The sequence below is a fragment of the Cupressus sempervirens genome, chromosome 7, assembly GCF_028749045.1.
Source record: "Cupressus sempervirens isolate cs-2001-9-10 chromosome 7, ASM2874904v1, whole genome shotgun sequence".
In the NCBI taxonomy this organism is placed as follows: Eukaryota; Viridiplantae; Streptophyta; class Pinopsida; order Cupressales; family Cupressaceae; genus Cupressus; species Cupressus sempervirens.
This window is the reverse complement of record NC_143124.1, coordinates 485,445,622-485,470,981: the sequence shown is the minus strand read 5'-3', so window position 1 is coordinate 485,470,981 and position 25,360 is coordinate 485,445,622. Positions and strand designations below refer to the sequence as shown.

The 25,360-nt window shown below is 34.9% G+C and overlaps 1 protein-coding gene across 1 annotated transcript; it reads right to left on the bottom strand.

The window, feature by feature from the left end:
- Positions 1 to 23,493: 23,493 nt before the first annotated feature.
- Positions 23,494 to 24,549, bottom strand: LOC149547662 (uncharacterized). The gene is made up of 3 exons (XM_089794165.1): positions 24,429 to 24,549; positions 24,083 to 24,305; positions 23,494 to 23,935 (listed from the first exon to the last, which is right to left on the bottom strand). Exons 1-3 carry the CDS (start codon positions 24,547 to 24,549, stop codon positions 23,494 to 23,496), a joined length of 786 nt encoding a protein of 261 aa, XP_089650291.1.
- Between the last annotated feature and the right edge of the window lie 811 nt (positions 24,550 to 25,360).

The window sequence follows — 25,360 nt, the reverse complement described above, 5'->3', positions numbered from 1 at the left end:
GTTCAGCTTGTCAGACGCATCACTCATCCAAATCCACCAGCTTAGGTGCTCTCTAATAGATCCTTACAGGATATAGCTTTCCTCATGTCTGATCTTGGTCTGTTAGTACATCGTCCTACCCATTTGATTAGCAAATGGTTCTCTTTTGGATTTTTGCTTTCTTTTGATTTGGAATCTTTCCTTTTGGGTCTTGAAGTATCTTTTTCTAACAATCTTTTTATTCCCTCCTCAAGGTTGCCATGATCTTCCATATCATGGTATGCTACGAATGGGCCACTCTAAGCGTACCATTTTGATCAAGTCTTTCATTTTTATTTTTTTTGCTTGTGGGTTACCAAGTGTCAGTTCCACGCTGTTTCCTCTGGGTTTCATGTGTGATGCTGGGGCAATCCTTGTGTGTTTGTTTTGAGTTAGTCCATCAATCCTCTAGATGGTTTGTGACACAGCCTTGATGTTCTTGGTAACCTTGGAAATTAACCAACAGTCCTATAGCGAATCTAGTGCTCAACTATATGGTGGTACTTCTCTTTGAAGTATCCCCCTGCTCAAAAAGCTTCAATGGATTCCCTTCATCTCCATTATCCCCCATCCATATCCAGCATCTGTCTCTCCTACCCCAGCTTATGCATCAGTATCTCTTTGAATCAATCTTCACTTTTAGCTTTAGGGATCCACAATCCTAGTCTTAGAGATCCACCAATCCAATCAATCCACCAAGCCTCATCTTTTGAGATCCACAATCCTAGTCCTAGGGATCTCCAAAACCCATTTTCTGCCAATCTGATTCTTTGAAATCCTATTGCATCAGCTTTATAATACCCTCATCCTTCTCCCTATCCTGGATTCCTTTTTATAGCGCTCTGCTCCTTCATCCTCCACCTTCCCTTAAGTCTTAAGCTTGCTTCCTCTTGTGCATCTAATTCTCATTTATCATTCTCCCATAGTAAGAGTTTGAGCTAATTCAACCCCTTCTCTTTGCCAATCTCATTCTCCTTGCTTATCTCAAATTCTTGTATTTTTCAAGAAGCCATCGAGCCTCATTTTCTCTCCCCGCCACCTTCTTGAGGGGGCATCTCATAGTCCAGTCTCTCCTTATCCAAGATTATGGCAACTTTGTTGCTAAAACATCTTGCTCATGTCATTTATATTCAAACTTCGTTGAAATAATGTTATCTCAACACTATGTCAAAGAGGGGCAAAATGTAGACACCTAAAAATCCTTTAGAAAATAAAGAGTTTTTATTTTCTAAAAAAGTCTTTGATGACATCATCATTTATTAATTAATTAATTATTTAATTAATTAATTTATTTTTATGCCATTAAATCCCTTTATCTTAATTAAAAATATTTAATTAAGGAACCCCTTCCAAAAATGTTTAAATCTTATTTAAATATTATTTCCTTATTTATTAATTATTTAATTAATAAATCAACCAAAAATCTCAAAATAAATAAATAATTTGTTTTTTACCCAAAACTTGGCCAATTTCCTTAAGACCACTAACCTCTTCCAAAATCTTCTAATCCTTCTTTAATTTCGATTAAAGGCTAATCCCATCATTTCCTACCCCTAATCCCAACTCAAAATATTTAATCAAGGTTAAATATTAATCCTCATGTTTATTAAAAATATTTTAATAAATATCTCCTCAATCCAAACCCTTGAAATAAATAAAACTTTATTTATTTCCTAAAAAACTTATTTATCCTCATCCTAGGAAGTTCTAGACTCTTCCAGAAAGTCTTCATCCTCATCCAAAGCCTAGACTCTTCTAGAAGATGTCAATCCTTATCTTTGACCCTAATCCTAATCTCCCCCCTAACCTTGTCACATTCCCTAAACATGGGTTAAGACTTGCTAACCCAAGCCAAAGCCAACAAATATCTCCTCCTTCACCCACCCTGATTAAATGTCATCCACTTGCCCATCTCTAACAAGCCTAATCTAATCTTAACCCAAGCCTAATCCAAGACTTAATCATTTGCACATTCCTAAGTCAAGCTTAAGACTTTCTTAATCCAACCCAAGTCAAAATATCTCTACTCTCTGACAAATATCCCAACCATAAAACTTTATGAAGCCCACAAAACCATAAATGACTCTTACAAGCCCATTCATTGCTCTTACAAGCCATTATAAGGGTCTTTATGAGCTTTGAGCCTCCTTTGTTGACCCCTCAACCCCTCTTGCTCTAACCAATGACCCTGTGACATGCGCCACTCCTTGACTGGCTGTAAGGAAGTACAATCCATGTTCTCTCCTCTCATTCAATCTAAACTTTCCATAAGCTTTCTCCCATCCTTGCATCCTAGCCCTTGATCCCTCAAGCACTTTGCCTATTTAAGGAATCCTCTCCCAAGCCATTTCAACACAATCACCCACAGTAACAAAGTAATGCCATTTTGATCATGAAGTAAAGCCATAATGCCATTTTTGAGAAGCCATTTTACATCAAATCCATTCACCCAAGCCAAAATCCATCAAGAACACCATTGAAGCCTTTGGAGAATTGAGCATACATCCTATCTAATTAGACAAAGCTACTCAACAAGAGAGCTTCTCAGTAAGAGAGCCCATTAATGGTTCATATTCTCAATTGAGAGCTCATCTTAGTCTATCTTGAAGTTACGTTTATTTAGTTTTGTGAATACTTTTGATTTGATATTTAGTGTTCTTTGCATTACTAATCCTCGTATACAATTAGATATTAGGTCAAAATAGCATTGTGTATCCTTTAGCCTTCAGCCCTGATAGTCTTTTCACTTCATAGTATCTTTACCTATGGTCCTTAGCGTGGTGGACTCATTAACGCCCAGTGTTGTATAAACCTGCTCTAATTCTAGAATGTCATGCCCTAGTTTTACAAGGCAAAATACAATCAGATATTTTTTGTTGTTGTAAGGAAATGTGAGTTAGGTCTCACATCGATGTTTGAATTAGGAAAGCTATTAGTGGTACGAAGTTGTGCACCGAACCTAGATCTTCGAGTTCCTCTCATGGAGGATACTCATTTTCTAAAAGCAAACTTATGCAAGGTGCAAGGGGGTTAAAGCTCCTATTTTTTAAAAATTATATAAGTGGTATTCAATTCGTTTTATTACAACAATGAAGGTTGCCAAGTTGTGACGATAAGATGTTATATCAATTTTCTTTAAAATTCTATTTTCTATTAATATTAGGTCTCTTTTTATTTATTTATTTATTTGTTTATTTGTTTAGCCTTTTATTAATTATCATTATTACGTTACTATAATCTAAAAGATGAATATTCCTTAATTTCTAAAATAATTCCAAATAACTAAGCAATTAAATTAAAGTCTGCATATACACATATATAAACATTCATTTTTGCATAATTGTGAGAAAGAATTATACGAATGAGACCAATCAAAATGTGTAATGTGTACTGTAATCCACAATAAAATATGTTGTTTGGAGTGTCACATAGGTAGAATCAATCCACCATAGAAGATGGTAGACGGTATAGTGTAATTGGTCATTGACATGTCTTAGTTGTCTCTTGAAAGTAAATTAATAGCACAGAATTCATGCTGACATTAATCAAATTTATTATTGACCTATTTTATGTTATTTTGTTCCTGTCTCTTTCTTTAAAAATATATGTAACATTATATATATATATAGTTGGACATTAAAAATAATTTATATTAATTTGAAACAGTTTTTAGAGTTTGACATCAAATAAGCTTTGTTTATTTGATGTAGTTTATATTATTATTTTTAATAGATGAATGGGTTATCATATGTCAAATCTTTCAATAAAGAAAGATTAATAATGATAGATAATGTTGAAAACAATATATAGACATTTAAATAATTTATATAAAGATATGTTACATGTCTTTAATCTATTTGTTATTTTGGATATATGTAATGGACTTTTGACTAGAATAATTAGTTGGACTTGGTAACAACTAGCACAACTATAGTTGTACTATCCTCTTTTGCTCAATTGCTACTTTTTCTACTCACATATAGCTGTAGTATCCTTTCCTTCTTGCAGAACATGGTATAGCTCTTTGTTTGACCATTTTCAGCGTATGTGTATATTCTTCATTATCTCTTTAATACAATGTAAGCTAGAAGTTGCGTCTTCCATATTGTCTAGAGATCTTATGTGGTAAGAAAAGTTTCTATGTATTGATGTACTCTCGGTTGTTCTAAGTAATTATTATTTATATTTTTTTTATATAACTCTTAACAGTAGTAAGATTTATGTGACCCTTTTTTCATTGTAGGTCATTTCATGGATCTTACTCGAAATATACAAGTCTAAGGAGTCATAGTTAGGAAGATCAAGGTCATGCGCATACTTGATGTTTTGTTGGCCAACCTTGCAGTATTGATAGTAGTATCTTCCCAAGAGGCTAGAAGACATAGGAATAAGTGAAGAAGAGTTGCATGTCCTTTTTATAAGCGTATTATCCATTCTACTAACATAGATTGCCATGACCAAATACACATGAGTAGAGTAGCCTTCTTTCGCTTGGCAAAAATTCTAAGACAAAAAGGGAGCATCAAAGATACGGATAACATAACATTGGAAGAACAACTAGTGATGTTTATCCACACCCTTGGCCATAATCTAAGGAACTGAAAGATTGGCCATAACTTTGGTCACTCAGGAGAGACAGTGAGTCGACACTTCCACAACGTCTTAAAGGCCATATTAGCACTTCATAGTGATTATCTGTTACCCCCTCTTGCAACAACTCCTCCAGAAATTGTTAGGAAGGACCATTTTGATCCATATTTCAAGGTAAATACTCTAGTGATGTTTCTTTCTTTGCTGAAAATAATAATAATATTAATTTATATTTGATAATAATATTTCTTTTTATAGGATTTTATTGGTGCAATGGATGGAACCCATATGCCTGTTACTATCGATGTGGACATCCAAGCAAAATATCGTGATAGAAAAGGCAATTTGTCACAAAATGTTTTGGGTGTCTGTTCATTTGACTACAAGTTTCAATATATTCTAGCTGGTTGGGAAGGGTCTGCTGCAGATAGTCGGGTGCTTGCTTCAGCTTTGTCTAGAGAAAATCCACTGGTGGTTCCTCCTGGTATATTAATTCATATTTTATATGATAATATTATCATTATATTAAATCAAAACTCATATGCTCTATTTTGATTACAACATTATTTCCATTTGTGTAGGAAAATTCTATTTAGTTGATGCTAGGTATCCAAATGTACCAGGTTTTCTTATCCCTTATCAGTGTACATGTTACCACCTAAAAGAGTTTTGAAGAGAAAACCCAGTCAACACTCCCAAAGAGTTATTTAATCATCGACACTCCTCTTTTAGGAATGTGATTGAGCGAACATGTGGTATATTAAACCAACAAACTTTCCTATCCTAAAGCATGCAACATCCTACAGTATAACTACCCAAACAAGGATTGTTTTTGCATGTGGCATACTACACAACTTCATTACCATGGAGGATGGTCTTCTAGCCGAAGTGGATATTGAAGAGGATGATGATCGTGCTGGGATAAATGTGTCCATTCTAGAGACATATGAATGAATCAAAGAGACATAGATGATTGGGGGAATTTTCGAGAGGAAATAGCCCAAAGGATGTGGGAATACTACAACTCTCGAACTTAGCTATATTGCAAAACATGAACATATATATATATATATATATATATATACTCGATATTTCTATGAATATGGTTTTTTGGCTTTGGTTCATGTCTGGTACAATATGACTTCCTATAAACATTTGTTACGATTGATCTCATTTATTTTGAGATTGCTGATTACAATGGAAACTTCACTGTATGCAGCTATATATAGTTTTGGAGTCTTGTACTTTACAATGTTGAGAAATCAATGTTTGTACCAAATCTTTTTTTCCTTATGTTTTCATCGTTTCATGTAATTTGATGAACAATAAACCTCTATAACAATCCACTGTGGGCTATAATTGATCGATCTTGTGTATTTCTTTGATGCTTTTCATGACACAGTTTCTTTACTATGTAAACTAACGTAGAAATCTAGGATTAAAAAGAAACCATAGCAGTAGTTGCTGCTGCTACAACATTGTTGCTAATACTGAAGGTTTTAACTATGTTTTTAGTAATAGGTATGCAATATAAATTTCAATATTGTGTTTCCATATAATATTTGAAGATTTGAGTATTGATTTCGGTCTTTTTGGTGAATTTTTTAGCATCTTATAGAGTTGGATCTAAGTTATTTTAGTCAACCCTGGCTGAGCAGCATGTTTGGAGAGAGAAATTTAGTCATTCTAAGTAATAGATTAGTCACACAAGCTGTTATTTACATTATTTATTAGTTAACATAAGTTAATAGCCTAATAGCAGTGAAGCTCCATCATTTCAAGAAGGATATCAATCAGATTTGGGCATTTAGTATGTGTTTCTCAGCCTATTCTTTACTAAAGTCCACACCTCCAGCCATGTAATTAAAGTCAACATCATTTAGATGGCAGATGTAGCAACATTGGTTGATATTGCAAACTTGTCATTGACAAATTGATGTTCCACCCTTATGCCATCATTGACAGAATGCCTGAGATAATGTACTAGTGTTTCAGCACTGTTTTCAGTAGAACTTCATCTTTTCCAACCGATTACAACTTTTTCCCAGTACTGTTTGGCCAACCATACACCTCTAAGCATCCAGTTGCACCATTGATAGCCCATCTATTGTATAAACTCGAGCTTATGAATTGGAGGTTTTCTATATGAGAAATATTTTTATTGTTTAAATTTTTGTCACTTGTTTTATATCCTATGTTTCTTTACTACCTTGAAATTGCTCTATTGCAACTGCAAACATATGTGGAACTATCATCCTAATCCCTTTCTTATAATACTCTATTAATATCTTCTAAAATCTCCTTCACAGTGAATGGGCATGGAAAACATGAATAATCCATAAAAAACTCAGTTTTTACAGAGTTCAGTTGTGCTGCCATCTTTGGCTGCTTCTTATTATCCAGCTTTTTTGATAATGGAAGAGGGGCTTACAATTTTGTATAAACATTCCAGAAAATAGAATCACTGACAATGAGGTTTATGAATCTTACAAAGATTCACCTTGGTAGAGTCATTTAAACATGTGCCTATACCTTGTTTCCCCATTAAATTTCCGTGGTTCCTCTTCCTGCACACTCAACTTAAACATTAGTAGCTCAATAAAATAATATAAAAACAAATACAGATAAATGAAAAATAATCTAATATCACATAATTTGCGTAACATATACAATTAACTTCCATCTAACAATCCTCATAAAATATTCAAAACATTGAAATATCAAATATTTGTATCAACAATAATCTTCCTTAATATCACTCATTAGCATTCTGAATATTATCACAACTCTTTCTAACATAACAATGAAACTCTAACTCCTCTTTAATAAATCATGAAAACATATAAAATGAATCTTAAGATACATGTCCTAAGTGAAAATCGCTAAGGTGCAAACTAGTTAACTAGTACCTTTCAATCAAGTTAGGTATAGTGACATTCCTAGCAATACCCCTTTATCACCTTATGAAGGGTTTGTGTGATTTTCTAGGGTTAACTCCTCATACTAATAAAATGTTTCAATAATTATGTCATAATAAGTTAGAACCAATTTCCAAACATATCCATATGTCTTATTGTAATCATAACCTATGGTCATAGTTGTTCTTAGTAGAACAAATGTTATTTTATCCTTCCTAATTTCCTAGTAGATAATCCCTAGTATCTTGTCGCCAAGTTCTTAGCATGAACATTTTGAATCTCATTTTCATGTGGTCCTATCTATTCAACATAAAGCTTTTGAATTGGTATTAGATTTCTAATAACTAAAATCCACACCAACCTCTAATAGGATCTCATAAATCATTATTAGTAATAGAATGGCATTCGTAACCTAATTAACTCCCAATTACATTTATTTCTATAGTAGGGTACTCGTGTGGGCCTTACATCCTCCCCCCCTAGCTATTGACTTCCTCCTAGAAGTCTTCTGCATTTAGGGACACAACTTCTATATACAGGCTTACCTTGGTCCAACATAGTTGTGCCACTTAGGGCCTTGCCTTAAGATCAACGCACATTCCTAATAGTTCTTACATATAATTGAAATATAGACTTATAAAATATTGTCCCATAGCTCATAGAGGGATACTCTTCTTAAATTGATTAACTCACATTCAATTTGTTTGGGTATCATCCCAAGTTAGTGTACCTACCATTAAAATATTTTGTGTTTGTACAAAATCTTCCTAGATCAGTATGGTAGCTGTCATTTATATCTAGAATGTTCAAGCTCATTGTAGCATTTCTAGTCTCTTGGTGATTAAGAATGGGTTATCAAGAGTAGTGTATTCAATAGCTATTTCTAGAACCTTACCTCTCAATTGTTAAATTAGTTCCTTGTCCATTGAATAGTCTCATTACGTTTATCTTATTGTTTAATCGATGTCATTATAGATTATCGATCAGTAGTACTTGTCTACTTATTTCCTCTTATATTGTACCTCAATTGGCATACTTGCTCGATTTCCTTCTTCTCACTTGGTTACTCTTATTTTATGGGTTGTCTTCTTGTTTGGTAGCTTATGATCTTATCTATTATGTCTTGTTTCAATAATTATTTAGTTACTAATGTTATCATATTCTTCATCAGTTCTTACTGACTATCTTACTCCTTATTAGTTTTTGAGTCAGTCCCTCACCTTAGCACTGACAAGGTCTATGATGATAGTCCAAGAATTAAAGAGAAAGAATGATAGTAGAAAGAGAAAAAATTGTAGTTAGTATAATGATTCTCGTATTTTGATGCTAGAGTTTGACGTATGACTTTGTAATGTGTGTAATGGTACTAACATATTTGATAAAGCTACTTCTTGTACACGAAGCCATATAATTCATAAAAATATATTGGACAATATTTGCAAAAAAAATTTCTTCTAGATGATGTTGTTTTCTATAAACTATTTACTCTTGACTGACCTAATTACACATATGTAAAAAAAATGAGAGTGGTGTGCTATCCAACATTTCAACTTGTGCTTTTCAATTGTACTATTTGTTAGTTATGTTGCTTATGGTTAATATATGTCTTTGTACCAGTTCTTGCATTTTCACCATTATTGTTTATTTATGTGGATTGTGGAGATGTGATAATGTTAATTATGCATTAGTTTGAGCTAGATTTTAATTCTTCATATTTGATTGAGCAGATGATTGTTGGGGTGAGACCTGAAGACGTGTGCTTTGCAATTGCACTATTTTTTAGTGATGTTGCTCACCCTTCCTATCGCTTCCATGTTATCTTGGACAGTTGCTCCATGTTCAAAGGAAGTGCTACCAGCCTAGGTGGGTGTTTTAAGTGTCATACCTTTTGACCTCTTTATTTGTACCCTATTTTATTGGCAAAGTATTCTGATAACTTGCAGCAACATTTAGAACCAACCCTGTTTTTCACACTCTTCTGGTCAAATTGACTTCTAGGATTTAGAATTACACAAACACATTTGAAGATGTGGATTTACACACAATCACACATTAATTTTCCCTTCACTATGCTATTTGGGACTATAATTTTTCCATCAACACTCTAACTGCGATTTTTATGTCTATGTGAGGAATATATATCGCTTATGGTTTAATATAAGTATGTGTACCAATTTTTGTGTCTTCATCATTGTTAGTGCTGAATGCTATCACTTTCTCCGACAATCTCAATGCCTCTAGAAATTTGTTCACACTACAATAGTTGTCAATAATAGCTCTATAACTGATACGGTTGGGAATAAGTCAGTGATGTCAACACCCCTGTTGCAAAAACACCATCCTAGTAAATTGTGCTTCTCAATCTCTCCACATCCTATCTTTTCTTTATGATATAAAAAATGCATGCATTGGTATGTTATATATATTATACAGTTTTCAAGCATTTGGGACAATATACAGTTGAAAGTCATGTGTCATATGTCAAAATATTTAAGTCAAGAGGTATTTGCATCACTAGCAGGATTGGACTGAGGAGTGACAACATAGTCCATTGAATATAGATATTAGAATATATTTTACACTTTTGTAGTAATTTCTCATTATATTTGTTCATTATTTATATAGGGTCGATGGATTTGTGAACTCTTCCAATGTGTCGATGCGGTGTTGGACCTATAGTAATGAAGATGTCACTTATAGATGATAATCCTGGGCTTAGTTTTTGTGTTGTCCAGATAAAAGAAAGGTTGTTACTTATCTTTTTTATTTTTATTTTTTATTTTATTATTGTGGCAAGCCCTAATGTAGTTTTGGAATGTAGGGGCACAATGGCTGCAAATTCTTCCAGTGGGTCAAAGATTGCCCATCTACCTCAAGCACATCAAAATCTATAGAAGAAGATAGGAATGGTTGCAAGTTGTGCATTGTGTGGGAGACAACTGCTAGGGAGATTGGTTCTATAGAAAAAGCCAAAATCACATTTCAATGTGGACTTAATTCGGTTCTAATTTTTATAAACACACTATTGTTGATCATGGTGATTCTAATTTTAGTGATGAAATGACCATTTTTTTGTAAGGAATCATGGAGACTAAACCTTTTATATGATTTTGTATTAAATGATGAGCAAATTTTAGTAATTTCAAGAGTATATTATTGTGCATAACATTTTTATGTTTATATCTATTCATTTAAAAAATGCTGAAATAAATTAATTTCTTATTAATTTCATTTAATAAAATAGAATGAACAAAATTATTTTCTTTACAATGAATTGAAATAATTAACCAAATATATCAATATAGTGAAACAAATAAAATATATTAAATGAATTTAAAAATCAAATTGACGTACAACTCAATTTATCAAATTTGGATCAGGATGAGAAAATTTTACTAATTTGATGATTATATTATTGTGTATAATATTTTTATGTTTATATCTCTTCATTAAAAAATGTTGACATAAATTTATTTCAATAGATTTTTTTTTAATTTTTAAATTTTTTTACAATATATTGAAATAATTAACCAAATATAATACCATATTAAAATAAATAATATATATTAAAATGTAAACTTAACTATATTCCAATTCCAATTTTGTACAACCAAACAAGGGAGTAACATATTCTCAATCAAATACCAGGCGAACCAAACAAGAATGGGATTTCTCTTTTCCATTCCCATTCTCCATTCCCAATCCCATTCTAATTTTCCATTCTAATTCTCCATTCCTATGCCTACAACCAAACGGGCCCTAATAGAATGAATGATTTTTTTTTTTCTTTGCAATACATTTTCCAAAATGTAAATATGCATCTCCAGGTCTCTTTTAAGCTTACTTATTATCTAGTTCTTTTTAAACATTCTCCATGTTTATTAAGATTGAATTTATAATGGTCTAGTACTGCATTACACATCATCATCTTCTATTTTTGACTATCAATTTAATATTGAAATATCAAATATTTGTATCAACAATAATCTTCCTTAATATCACTCATTATCATTCTGAATATTATCACAACTGTTTCTAACATAACAATGAAACTCTAAGTGCTCTTTAGTAAATCATGAAAACATATAAAATGAATCTTAACATACATGTCCTAAGTGAAAATCGCTAATGTGCAGACTAGTTAACTAGTACCTTTCAATCAAGTTAGGTATAGTGACGTTCCTAGCAATACCCCTTTATCACCTTATGAAGGGTTTGTTTGATTTTCTAGGGTTAACTCTTCATACTAATATAATATTTCAATAATTATGTCATAATAAGTTAGAGCCAATTTCCAAACATATCCATATGTCTTATTCTCATCATAACCTATGGTCATAGTTGTTCTTAGTAGAAAAAATGTTATTTTAACCTCCCTAATTGCCTAGTAGATCATCCCTAGTATCTTGTGTCCAAGTGCTTAGCTTGAACAATTTGAATCTCATTTTCATGTTCTCCTATCTATTCAACATAATGCTATTGAATTGGTATTAGACTTATAATAGCTAAAATCCGCATCAACCTCTAATAAGATCTCATAAATCATTATTAGTAATAGAATGGCATTCATAAACTAATTAACTCCTAATCACATTCATTTCTATAGTAGGGTACTAGTGTGGGCCTTACATCCTCCCCCCCTAGCTATTGACTTCCTCCTGGAAGTCTTCTGCATTTAGGGACACAACTTCTATATATAGGCTTACCTTGGTCCAACATAGTTGTGCCATTTAGGGCCTTGCCTTAAGATCAGTGCACATTCCTAATAGTTCTTGCATATAATTGAAATATAGAATTATAAAATATTGTCCCATAGCTCATAGAGGGATACTCTTCTTAAATTTATTAACTCACATTCAATTTGTTTGGGTATCATCCCAAGTTAGTCTACCTACCATTAAAATATGTGTGTTTATACAAACTCTTCCTAGATCGGTATGGTAGCTGTCATTTATATCTAGAATGTTCAAGCTCATTGTAGCATTTCCAGTCTCTTGGTGGTTAAGAATGGGTTATCAAGAGTTGTGTATTCAATAGCTATTTCTAGAGTCTTACCTCTTCATTGTTAAATTAGTTCCTTGTCCATTGAATAGTCTCATTACATTTATCTTCTTGTTTAATCGATGCCATTTTCAATTATCGATCAGTAGTAATTGTCTACTTATTTCCTCTTATGTTGTACCTCAATTGGCATACTTTCTTGATTTCCTTCTTGTCGCTTGGTTACTCTTATTCTATGGGTTGTCCTCTTGTTTGGTAGCTTATGATCTTATCTATTATGTCTTGTTTCAATAATTATTTAGTTACTAATGTTATCATATTCTTCATTAGTTCTTATTGACTATCTTATTCCTTATTAGTTTTTCAGTCACTCCTTCACCTTGGCACTAACAAGGTCTATGATGATAGTCCAAGAATCAACTTATCGGTGAAGGGTTAATATCATTCATAAAAATTCCATGAATTCATTGGTTTGAATTTAACATGGGTAAGTGCACAAAGTTGTGGTGTCAAAAGGTGGGTATAAGTGCACACCTTTTTCCAAAAATCTGCAAATTTTGAACTTCAACAAGAATTTGAAGATAGTTATGCTCAAAAATTTTAGATATGACAAAAACAAAGTCGTAGTCCTTTGAATCTAGTTTCTAAACTACTAGTTTTTTTTCAAAATGGTTTAGTTTTAGGTCCTCAAAAAAGGAGGCCACAAAAAGTGGTATTGTTTATTACAAAAAACATAACACAGTACAAAGTGTGCCCCCCAAAAATTTTAACTTTTTTTTTGAAATTCTTTAATCGCTCTAGTCAAAAGTTACTTAACACTACGTAGTTTATCCCAAATTTTTAAGGTAATTTTATAATGTGTATTTTTTTTTTTAATGAATTTTTTAACTAGACACATCCCAAAAACATGAAATATCTATGTGCTCCCCCTAGAAATAATCGAAAACTAATTTAAAATCAAAACTTTTTTTTTTCAAAGTGTGTAGAATGGAGTCTAGTTTCTAAAAAATTAAGTTATTACAAAATTCAATGAACGAGCTAAAATCTATAGCCCAATTAGTACATGGTGGTTTTTGAAAAAAAATGAACATACATTCAAAAGAAATTATAGATGAAAGGCTTGAAATAGTTCAAATTAAAAATAAATTATATGGTTAGATATCTAACACAGAGACCTATAATGCTATGTAACTTGATCTTATTGATACCCAACCATGAGAAATCTTGAAGGGGAGCACAGAAGAAAAAACAATCATTTTTTTATGTTTCCTAGAAAACACGTCTCAGGCCTATTCATCAAATCCAAACATTTGGGTTGGATCTGCAAGGCAAAAGCAAGCCTTAGGCTTGGGTTTAATTAAGGTTTAAATAGCGTGTGCACCCTATAGCGTGCACACGCTATTTAAACCACAGTTCTAAATAGCACGTGCGCGCTATAGGGCACACACACTATAGTGTGCATGCACTATTAAGATCTAAGTTGCAAGAGAGAACTATGTGGGGGGGATAGGGGAATGGCTATGTGTGTGCGTGAAAGAGATAGAGAGAAAGTAGGGGATAGGAGAGGGGAGATAGTACAGGATGGGAGAGAGAAACTGAGAAAGAGTAGGGGTGGCAAAGAGAGTATAGGATGAGAGAGAGAGAGTAGGGGTGGCAAAGAGAGTATAGGATGAGAGAGAGAGAGAGTAGGGGTGGCAAAGAGAGGAAGTGTGAGAGAGAGTAGGGGTGGAAAAGAGAGAGTGCAGGATGGGGGAAAGAGATTTAAAGTAGGGGATGGGAGAGAGAGGAAGTGTGAGAAAGAGTACAGGTTGGGAGAGAGAGATTAAGAGTAGGGGATGGGGCAGAGAGTAGGCGATGGGAGACGAAGTGGGAGAGGAAGAACTTGAGAGAGAGGAGGATGGGAGTGCATGTGTGTGAAAGAGAGAGAGTATGGAATGGGAGAGGGGGAAGAAAAAGTAGCTCAAGAGAGAGTAGGGGATGGAAGAGAGAGTAGGTGATGAGAGAGGGAGTGGGAGAGGGGGAGAGAGGGGGGAATAGAGATGTGTGTAAGAGAGAGAGAGAGAGAGAGAGAGAGAGAGAGAGAGTAGGGGATAGGAGAGAGTGTGAAAATTTAAGAGAGACTAGAGGGTAGTAGAGAGAGAGAGAGAGAGAGAGAGAGAGTGTGTGTGTGTGTGTGTGTGTGAGTGAGAGAGAGAGTAGGCAATGGGAGAGGGAGAGCAAGTGAGAGAAAAAGTAGGGGATGGAAGAGGAGAGAGGGGGGATAGGTGTGTGTGTGTGTGAAAGAGAGAGAGTCAAGAATGAGAGAGGGGAGAGAGAGATAGAGAGAGTAGCCAATGGTAGAGGGATGGGAGAGAGAGAGAGAGAGAGAGAGAGAGAGAGAGAGAGAGAGAGAGAGAGAGAGAGAGAGAGAGAGAGAGAGAGAGAGAGAGAGAGAGAGAGTAGGTGATGGGAGAGGGAGTGGGAGGGAGAGAGAGGTGGAATGGAAGCACTTAAGAGAGATAGAATAAGGGATGGGAGAGAGTAGGCAGTGGGACAAGGATTGCGAGAGAGAGAGAGAGGGGGGAAATGGGAATGTGTATTTATTTATAAGAGAGATAGAGTAAAGGATGGGAGAGAGTGTGAGAGTTTGAGAGAAAGTAGTAGGGGATGGGAGAGGGAGTGAGAGCAAGGGATGGGAGAGAGAGAGAGAGAGAGTAGAGAGGAAGAAAGAGAACTTGAGAGAGATAGATAGTAGGCGGTAGGAGAGGGAGTGGGAGAGGGAGAGGGAGAGGGAGAGAAATAGGGGGGATGGGAGTGTGTGTGACAGATGTAGAGAGTAGGGGATGGGAGAGAAGAAGAAGAGTGGGGGGATAAGAGTGTGTGTATCTATGAAAGTGAGAGAGTAGGGGATGGGAGAGAGTACAAAAGTGTGGAAGTAGGGGGTGGCAGAGAGAGAGAGTACAACAATGGGGGAGAGAAAGTAGGTGGTAGGAGAGGAAAAGAGAGAGGGGGGATGGGAGTGTGTGTGTAAGAGAGACAGAGCAGGGGATGGGAGAGAGTGTGAGAGTGTGAGAGTAGGGGGTGTCAGAGAGAGAGAGTAGGAAGATGGGGGAGAGAAAGTAGGTGGTGGGAGAGGGAAAGAGAGAGGGTGGATGGGGGTGTATGTGTAGGAGAGATAGAGTAGGGGATGGGAGAGAGTGAGAGTGTGAGAGAGTAGGGGATGGGAGAGGAGAGAGAGTAGGGGATGGGGGAGAGTGTGAGAGTGAGAGAGAGTAGGGGATGGGAGACGAGAGAGAGAGCAAGGTATGGGGGAGAGAAAGTAGGTAGTGGGAGAGGCAGAGAGAGCTTGTACAAGATGGGAGAGAGAGAGAGAGAGTAGAGAGGGAGAGAGATAACTTGAGAGAGAGATAGTAGGTAGTAGTAGTGTGAGTGTGAGAGAGAGTAGGGGGTGGTAGAGAGAGTACGATGATGGGGGAGAGAAAGTAAGTGGTGGGAGAGGGAGAGAGAGGGGGAATGGGAATGTGTGTAAGAGTAACAAAGTAGGGGATGGGAGAGAAGAGAGAGAGTAGGGGATGGGGGAGAGAAATTAGGTGGTAGGAGAGGGAGAGGAAGGGAGATAGGGGGGATAAGAGTGTGTGTGAGAGATCTAAAGAGCTGGGGATGGGAGAGGAGATGGGGTGAGAGAGGTAGAGAGAGTAGGTGGTGGGAGAGGGAAAGTGAGAGAGAGTAAATTATGGGAGAGAGTAGGAGGAGAGAGACGGAGGGGATGGGAGAGAGAGTAGGGAGGATGGGGAGTGATGTGTTTTGAGATAGTGCGTACGCGCTTTATAGTGTGTACACGCTTTATAGTGCGTACACACTATCTCAAATCACCAAAAAATGGTAAAAAACCAACCTTGGGGCCCATTTCATCCATTTTTAACTTTTGGTCTGTTATGCTCTCTGTTATTTTGATAGAAAACACGGGTTTCAACATAGAAAACACTATTTCAACACTTTTGGAAGCTAGCAAACACCAAATTCAATCATTAGATACGAGATTTGAAGAATTTTTGAATATTCCTTTAATAGAAAAGGTTAGTGCAATCCATTTTAAATATTGTTTGTCGATATATAGATACAAATTTGATTATAATTTGATATGTTATGTAATATATAGTGAATTAATTGAAAATTGTATGTTTGAATGAAATGTTATTTCGAAATGGTTAGAAATTTGACAAGTCATTTGATATATATTGTTTATTTGTTCAAATAATTATAATTTTTATATGTAATTGAATAATTTGTAATTTACATATTTTAAATAATTCGAATGTTTGAATAATTTGACATGTAGAAATCATCATCATGCCAAGGAAGAAACCAAAGATTCAAAAAAATGTAGATAGGGAGAGAGATTTGACAATTAAAAGAGATAAAAAGAAATTACTACGTGAACAAAGAAAATTGCAAAGCAATGATGAAAAATCGACTGTTGAAGAGGATCAAGAACCATCAGTACAAAGAAACAATGAGGAAGAATTAGAAAGACAAAGAGAACAAATGAGATTGTTACGCTCAAGAAGACAATTGAATTGTGAAGCTACACCATCCTCCAATGTTGGGGTCATATTGTTGGCTACACCATCTTCAAATGTTGGAGTCATATCATCCGCTACAGCATCTTCCAATGTTGAAGTCATATCATCCTCTCATGTTGAAGAGACACTGATTTATAGATCCGACGATATAAACACTCCATCATGTCATGTTGAAAGCACAACATCAACACATCAAGTAGGTGATATTCCATCTTTTACATCTTATTGCCAAGACACATCATCTTCGGTTCAAGGTACGCAATACACTCAACCTTATATTGATTTTCAAATGTTGAGAGAATTGAAGAGATTAGAACACCTTCTAGAATTTGTTTTAGAAAACCAAAATATTTGATTGATATTGATACTAACATTTTGAAATCAATGCTTGACAAGATTAGGAAGCGTACTTGTCAAAGAAAAGTTAATCATATGTGGAGATTATTTTTTGAAGAATTAAATATTACAGGTCAATGCCAATTATTTGTTGAAATGATGAGGAATTTAAAATTTAGGCCTATCATGATGATTCTTGGGCTAAGAATGATGGATGATTCAAATGAAAGAAATATTATAAAGAATCTAATGAGTGCTTATGACAAAGTGGGTTCTAAATCACGTACCAAAGATAGTAATATCACAAGACGAGTACTCACATCGACAATAGTAAGTAGCCAAATGAAGAAAGATCCACTCATAAGAAAGACAAGAAAAACATTAAAAATTGGTAGAGGTACCTTAAGGTGAGCCATGCTAAGGCGTGAGAGATTAGAAGATCCAACAAAAAATGAGTTATGGATATTTAGCGGTAGACTACCGCAAAAGGATAAAGAAATTAGTGAAGCCTTGAAATCATTAATCGAAGATTTTTGGAAAAATAACACACGTGTTTCTCCTAATCAAAGAGATGTTGTAAGAAGGAGGATTGGTAGCCAAAATTGCGAGCCACATGTGAAACATTTTTTGGACTCAACTTAGACACAATTTTTTGCAAAATTTATTGGTATGTATCCTCAAATTTGAATAAGTCAAAGATTTTTTGAGATGGGTAAACCCTTTTATGTGAAAATAAATCACACACGCACAACTTGTTGTTGTAGGATACATATTGATTTTTCTAACCATTTTGATGTTTTTAGGCACATATGTGTAGTTTTGCATTCTCAATTTGTTTTGCAGGATTGTGACATAAAAGCGCCACCAATATCTTCAAGGGAATTCATATCCAACATTTTATGTGAAATAAGGGATGGCCAACAATTTTACAAGACATCATACTTGGATGGTACGTTCTTATTTTTTGGTTCTTTTCAACTTTTATCAACTTGTCAACATATGGATAGTACACATGCAATTGGAAATGAAATAGTAGATTATGGAAAATTCAAGACAGTGACATATGCTCTAAAAGATGGGAAACATGGTAAAAGATGTGATCTAGTTATTGAAAAGATTCCCGTGCATGAGTTCATGAAGATTTTTTGTGAAAAGATTATTTACGAGTATGCAAGGCATACCTATAGAGCTCGATGGTTGGATTTGCAATTCAAGTTGTGTAAGGATACGTTTTCATTGGATACCATTGTTTTGATTGTAGATTTTGTAGAGAACTACACACTACAACCACAAAATGAGGTGTAAGCAAAGTATTATACATCTCAACAGGTTTCCATATTTGTTCACATAACATTCATGCATTCACCTACAAGTACAGAGGAAGACCTCGTTATATACACCATCTCCCACTTGTTGGCAATTAAAGACAATTAGGGATTTATTTTGTTCCCCTAGTTGGAAATAGTATATATCTAACTAGCTTATATATATATATATATATATATATAATAAGCCGAGAGATATCCTTCTCGAGGCGCCTATTGCACTGAGTGAGATTATGAAAATAGGCGCCTCAAGAAGGATATCTCTCAGCTTATTATATATATATATATATAATATATATATAAGCTAGTAGCACTCACAATGCAAAATGAAAGACATTATTTTTTAAATTATAATTCATTATAGTTAAATATATTATGAAATTTTTGTATTAATAGATATTTAATATTATTATGATTTTAGTATATTTTTTATATGTTAATTTTAAAAATTTGCATAGAGAAAAAATAATAATAGTAATTTAAAAAGATATTTTCAAATCATATAGATATTTATTTAATGTTATAAAAAGCAAAGAAATGTTTTTGATAAGGTAAACAGGTTTTAAGGGGTCCTGAAACCCATAAGTTTAACAACAAGAAAGGCTGAAAATAAGCGAAAAAACGCCCAGCCAAAACATAATCCTTACGGCTGAAAATAAGCCCAAAGGCCCAGCCCGAAACAACTGCCCACAAAAAAGGCCAGAGAACCAACCAGAAAAACAGAGACCAGACAAAAAGCCAAAGCCAGGAGAAACAAAAACCAAAGGACAGAGACCCAACCTAGCAGACTACTTCTCCATCTCGAGCATGGTCTGGGCAGCTTCGGCGCACTCTTGTTGCTCTTCTACCTTATGATCCTGGGCGTTCGTCAAATCCTGCTCCATAGTGCTATCCTTGGCTTTATCCACATCCAGTCTATCTTTGTCTCTGTTCTGTTTATCATCTTCCTCCATCTGATTCCTGTCTTTGAGATTTTCCAAGAGAGAGAGAATGTTGTCATTGATCGAAGCGAGGAGGGAGATCATTTGACTTGCCAGGTTGTGATTGTAGTTCTCAATATTTTTTACTCTCTGACATCCTCAAGCTCATGGAAAAGCCATTTAATTGATCTGAAGTTGTCGATCATGCTATTGCGGGCATTGTTCAACAGATTCATGCTCGTTTCTCTTGCATTATCAGAAATAGCCACCATAGCCGGGTCAATTAGCTCATTGAGTCTAGGCTTCTCGAGGTCGTCCACCAGGAGTTGGGGGTTCATCGCCTCTCTGTAGATTCCCATAGTGGCCGTTCTCACATTGAAGTTCTTCCAAGCCTTCCTTCTGTTATTAACTTGCACTTCCCCCTCAATCTGTCCAGAGTTATCATTTTCCTCCAAAGGAGGCTGAGGATGTATAGGGGAGAGGGGAATGGGCAGAGAATCCTTTCCCTGACTACTGGAGCGCTCCATGCTCTCTCCCTCCCTCTTCTGTCTTTTTCTCAGTTTCTCCTCATCCCGCTCCTCCTTCGAAACCTTGTCAGAATCATCAGTATCCATTTCCTCCTCCACCTCAGTAGAGCCAGTTTTAGCTGGGGTATGACCTCTAGGGCTCTTTCTGCTGGGTAATTTGATAGAGGGGTAATCCTTCTTATGGATTTTAGTCTTCTTACCTGAATGCTCAAAAACCTCATCAGAGCTGATGCTCTTGACATCATCGGAATCTGAGGAAAAATTGGAGCTGCTCTTGTCAACATCCGCCCCCTGGATAGGGTTTTTGCTAATGGTTTGAGTGTGGAAATGCTCATGAATCAGAAGCAGAAGACCCTCATGCAGTGCCGGGTTGACAGTAGCTTTCTTTTTAAAACTAGAAATGGCCTTGTTCATCGAGTTAAAAAGATAATACGGGAAGGAGATCTTACTACCATGGCGAAAATGATTCAGAATCACAAAATGGTGAGTCCTAACCCTACCAAACCTGGGGTCTAGGGTTATATATTCAATGACAGTGTAGAGAACATACCTCTAGAGCTTCTTTATAGTATCTGTTACAAAAAACGTCTCTTTCTTGCCTAGCTTGTTCAGCTCTTCAGTGTTTTTCACAAAATCCTTGATTGCATTAGAAGACATCTTCTTGTCTTGAAGAATTTATGCCCCTCCATCGGAATCCCCGTGACTTCAGCAACCACATCCTGAGTAATTTGAAAGTAGACCCCGTTCACCTTAACCTTACCATTATTCCACGAGTTCACCATGTTGTTAGTGATCTCAGGATCCGAGCCATGAAGTTTCTCGAAGAAATTAGTAACCCCACCCTTTTCCAACTCTCTCCAATTTTTGTCCTTGTTCTTCCACTTCTAAACTTCCCCCACCGGCTCCTTTCTTCTCCTCTCACCCGTCATGTTTACCTGATCAACTTCCACAATTCTCATGAACTCTGATCTGTGCAAGTTATTTGCATTCGAAAAACTGGTGATGTTTCTTTTATGATACCCGTGAGTATACCCCTTTCTGAAAATAATGGTATTGTCCTTTCGAACATGTCGAAAAGTTAGAGGAAACCCCTTTTGCTGGTGCAAATCACGATGCCAATAATGGCACTTACCATTTATTAAGCAATCTTTATTATCCATAATTGCATTGGATTTGAGCCATCCTTCCCAAGATTTTATCTTGGTCGATGAGCAACTTTGACTCCGTCGGAAAATCTTTTCTGGCATGCCAGGACAGATTATTGGTGGCATTAACCCCTTTATTAGCAAACCAATCAGCGACTGGGTTTGCCTCTCTGTAAACATGAGTGACATGGACCTTATCGAACTTTGTGAGAGTGGTGCAAGTCTTAGCAATTATGTTCGCAATCATCCACGAGGGAGGGGAAATACCATTAATGGTATTAATAATGTTTTTGGAGTCCCCCTCAAGCCAGAGTTTAGTAATCCTGGCTTCAAAAGCCAACTTGACCACCTTACTCGCAGCTCTTGCTTCAGCCAGATGAATAGTCTGGATTCCCAGCGGGGAAGCAAAGGCAGCTATTCCCTCCCCATAGCTATTTCTTATGATTCCACCGCAACCTGAAGGGCCTGGGTTACCCTTAGAAGCGAAGAAATGTTATACATTGTATTGCTAAACAATTGAAGCACATTGAAGCAATATAGAAATTTTTGTACAAATATGTGTAATAAAAAAATACTTAATAATCATTGAAAGAAATGATGACATAGTCCATCAAAAAACTTAATAATTAAACAATTGAAGCATATTGAAGCAATATAGAAATTTTTCTACAAACATAATGAAAAAATACTTAATAATCATTGAAAGAAATGATGACATAGTCCATCACAAAACTTGATAATGTAATATTTAATAGCTATTATAAAATTGGGTATAATAAAAAATAGTATTGTTCAAAATGTTGACAATTCATTGATAAATAATTTGTAGAATATTTTTACTTTCTCAACCATGGATGGACTGGAAATAACTCTACATTTCCATGAAGAATTTTTCATACTTTAATTGATAGAGTAGACTTTACGTGAAATAATGTAGGTATGCCATAATTTGCATGGAACAACCTAAAAGATGGAATGACTTGATGTATTGTGAACGTGATTGTGTAACCAAAATTAAGAGTAGCTATCAACCATTCTTTGAGTGGACCCTTGTGATAGCTAATTTTAGGTTCACCTTGAAGAAATTTCATAAAATCTATACTGAGCTCATCAGAGAGAGTGTGCTTCCTGAAATTTACTATTGGGGCAATGATAATTTGATAAATACATCCTACAAGATAAAGATCATGGATCTCACGATACAAAGTGTCTGGCCATCTACAAAAGTCTACAACCTCGATCTGTAGGTGATGAAATTTGACATCTAAGTTCATCTTCACTTTTGTGGCATAATGGAAGTTGAAGTACAGAGCATAGTTATAAAATTTTAATTGATTGTTCCTTGGTCCATTGTTTATAATTCGACTGGTCATTCTATCCCTTATCTAATATCGAACACTCAACTCCTCTATACAAAGGATGACATTTTGTGGAAGCCTACGATGAAAGTCTTGTAACCACCAGTAAGCCCATTCCAAACCTAATTTGTCTGACATCTTTGTAAGCTGCATGGAAATTATGAAAAAAAATTATATCATTAAAACATGATAAAGAATATGTTTTTTTTTTTTTTTTTCAAAAAGGAAAGAAATGTTGAATCAAGGATAGTAACCATAATATTTAAACTAAGGTATTTTACATGAAATAAACATAAAATATATTTGATCAAATTCATATTTTTACACACATTTTTTAAATGTTAGTATTTTTTGTCTTGAAATAAATTATTTGACATAGTGTGATACAAACTTATAAAGGCATAACAAAATAAGTGATCATTTTCTTTAATGTAAGGATACTAAAAAAAAATTACAAGGGTATATTAAAAGTCTATTTATGTATTTATGGATATGAAAACATGTATTTGAAACATTTGAAATGTGATTTGTAGTAGTATACAAGTAAATGAAAACTTTATTTAAATACTGCAATCATACAACAGTATAGTAAATATAATAAAAATTACAAAATATTAAAGTGGCAAATCAAAATTGTAATTGCATTGGATGAAGTATTAAAAATAAAAATATTACATCAATTCTCTTCCAAGAACTTAAGTCTATTTTCTTCATCCTTGCGCTTGGCAACTTGTCTACCCTTTTTCATTTTCTCATAGTGATCATACATGAATGGAGGCATTATTCTTAGACACTATAAAGATTTAACACGAGAAATTGCCACAAATGTCAATCCTATTCTTTCTCTTGTTCCTATATCAATTGTCGCTTTTGGAAGAGTTAAACCCTGAGATTTATGTATAGTCAATGCCCATGCCAATCTTAAAGGCAATTGAAGTGTTGTACCCTTCTGTATTGGTGTTATTGGAATTGTTTTTGGATGATGGTCTTCAAATGGTAGTCTAGAATAGTTGTCAAACTCAACCATCACATATGCTGGAGGTTTAGGTGGAGTGCTACCTTGTTTGTAGACTATATTTTGAACATACCCCAAAGATCCATTTACAAGACCTACTTGTACCCATAGATTAGAAGTTAGCATGACCCTTGCATCCTTACAAAGTAGCAATTCCAGATCAAGCTCAGCATTTGAATAATCTTCCAATGCATTACCATGTCTTGCTTTTGTCACAACACTACATGCAACATGATACTTCAATGAATGCAACATTTTTTTATTGTAATTATGAACATTTTCATTTGTTGAGAATTGATGGATAGAATTTTCAAACTGTAAATTTGTTGGAAGATCTATGTTGATAGGGGTTCTTGTCATTAGCAACCTCCAATCATCAATCCGTGGGTTTGCATCTCTTACATTCATCAAAAGTTGGCGAAATCTTTGTTGATCCTCGTTCTCCCCATCTTGTCTGAATATCTTGTCCAAAGTAACAACAATCTTGAATTCTTGCCATAGCAACTTTTCCCTTCTATTACTGTCATATGCTGGTCTGTCAGCAATTGGAGGAAGCTGGCCCAAATCTCCCACCAAAATTATAGATACACCTGAAATATAAGAATGAAAATATTTATGTCAAAATGATTAATTTGTAATTAAATTTTAGTAACATAATAGTCTATATTTTATACATGCTACACTTTTTAATGAGGAAAAGTGAAGCCTTTTACCTCCAAAGCTAATATTTGCATTTTGTGGGAATGCTTGTTGAAGTCGAGAGTCAATGTTCTCCAGCATGTTTTGACCAGTGAAGCTCATTTCATCAATCAAGATATACTTGATATGTGCCATTTCTTCTTGAAAACTAGTGAGTCTTGTTCCTTCTAATTGACAAAAACCTTGTATTGGTATTTTTAATTTTGAATGAACTGTAGAAGCTCCTATGTTGAATGTTGCGACTCCTGTTGGTGCAAGTAATAGAAGGGGAGATAGAGAGGGCATTGCTGCATTTTGAAGAGATTGACTAATTGCACCAATTAGATATGACTTTCCAGTGCCTACTATTCCTTGAATTATCATTAGCAATGGCTCCACATTCTAATTTCTATGATAGTGTGTCATAATAATGTCAACTGCCTTTTTCTGTTTGACACCAAGGGTCATGTAGTTGATGCATTGGGGAATGTCATCATATATTAGACAACCATGATTCTTCACATTACCTATAAAATTGATTGCTACAGTAGTGTACTCTTCTCCCTTATAATCAATAGACCAATTTGTATGTTTGTCAATGTCTCTTCTCCCTAACATGTCTATTTTTGAGCACTCTATGTTTTGACCACGATGCAACTTAGATATAATTTCCCATTCATGTTCTATTGTATTTCTTTGAACATTGTTATTGTCTTCAGTGTCAGAATCACTTGGGTTATCATCATTGTCTGTCACCACAGTATGTTGAACATGCCAAGGAATGTAATTAAATGTGTCCTAGTTTTGTATGATGGCATCATCATTATGACCAATATCTTGTTCTATATCAGAGAATGGCTTGTAGAGCAATAATTTTGATAAACAAAAGTCAACCCATTTAGCTAATTTCATAAAGGTATAGATACAAATCTAGGAAAGACTCTGACTATTGCTGCTTTCTCCCTTG

Excerpts from the sequence above, each read along its gene's own strand:
- LOC149547662 (XM_089794165.1), bottom strand. The coding sequence starts at position 24,549 with ATGGCACATATCAAGTATATCTTGATTGATGAAATGAGCTTCACTGGT. Across the intron at positions 24,306-24,428 it reads TGCAAATATTAGCTTTGGAG|GTGTATCTATAATTTTGGTG; the intron begins GTAAAAGGCTTC and ends CTTATATTTCAG. Across the intron at positions 23,936-24,082 it reads CCACGGATTGATGATTGGAG|TGTTGTGACAAAAGCAAGAC; the intron begins GTTGCTAATGAC and ends TGTTGCATGTAG.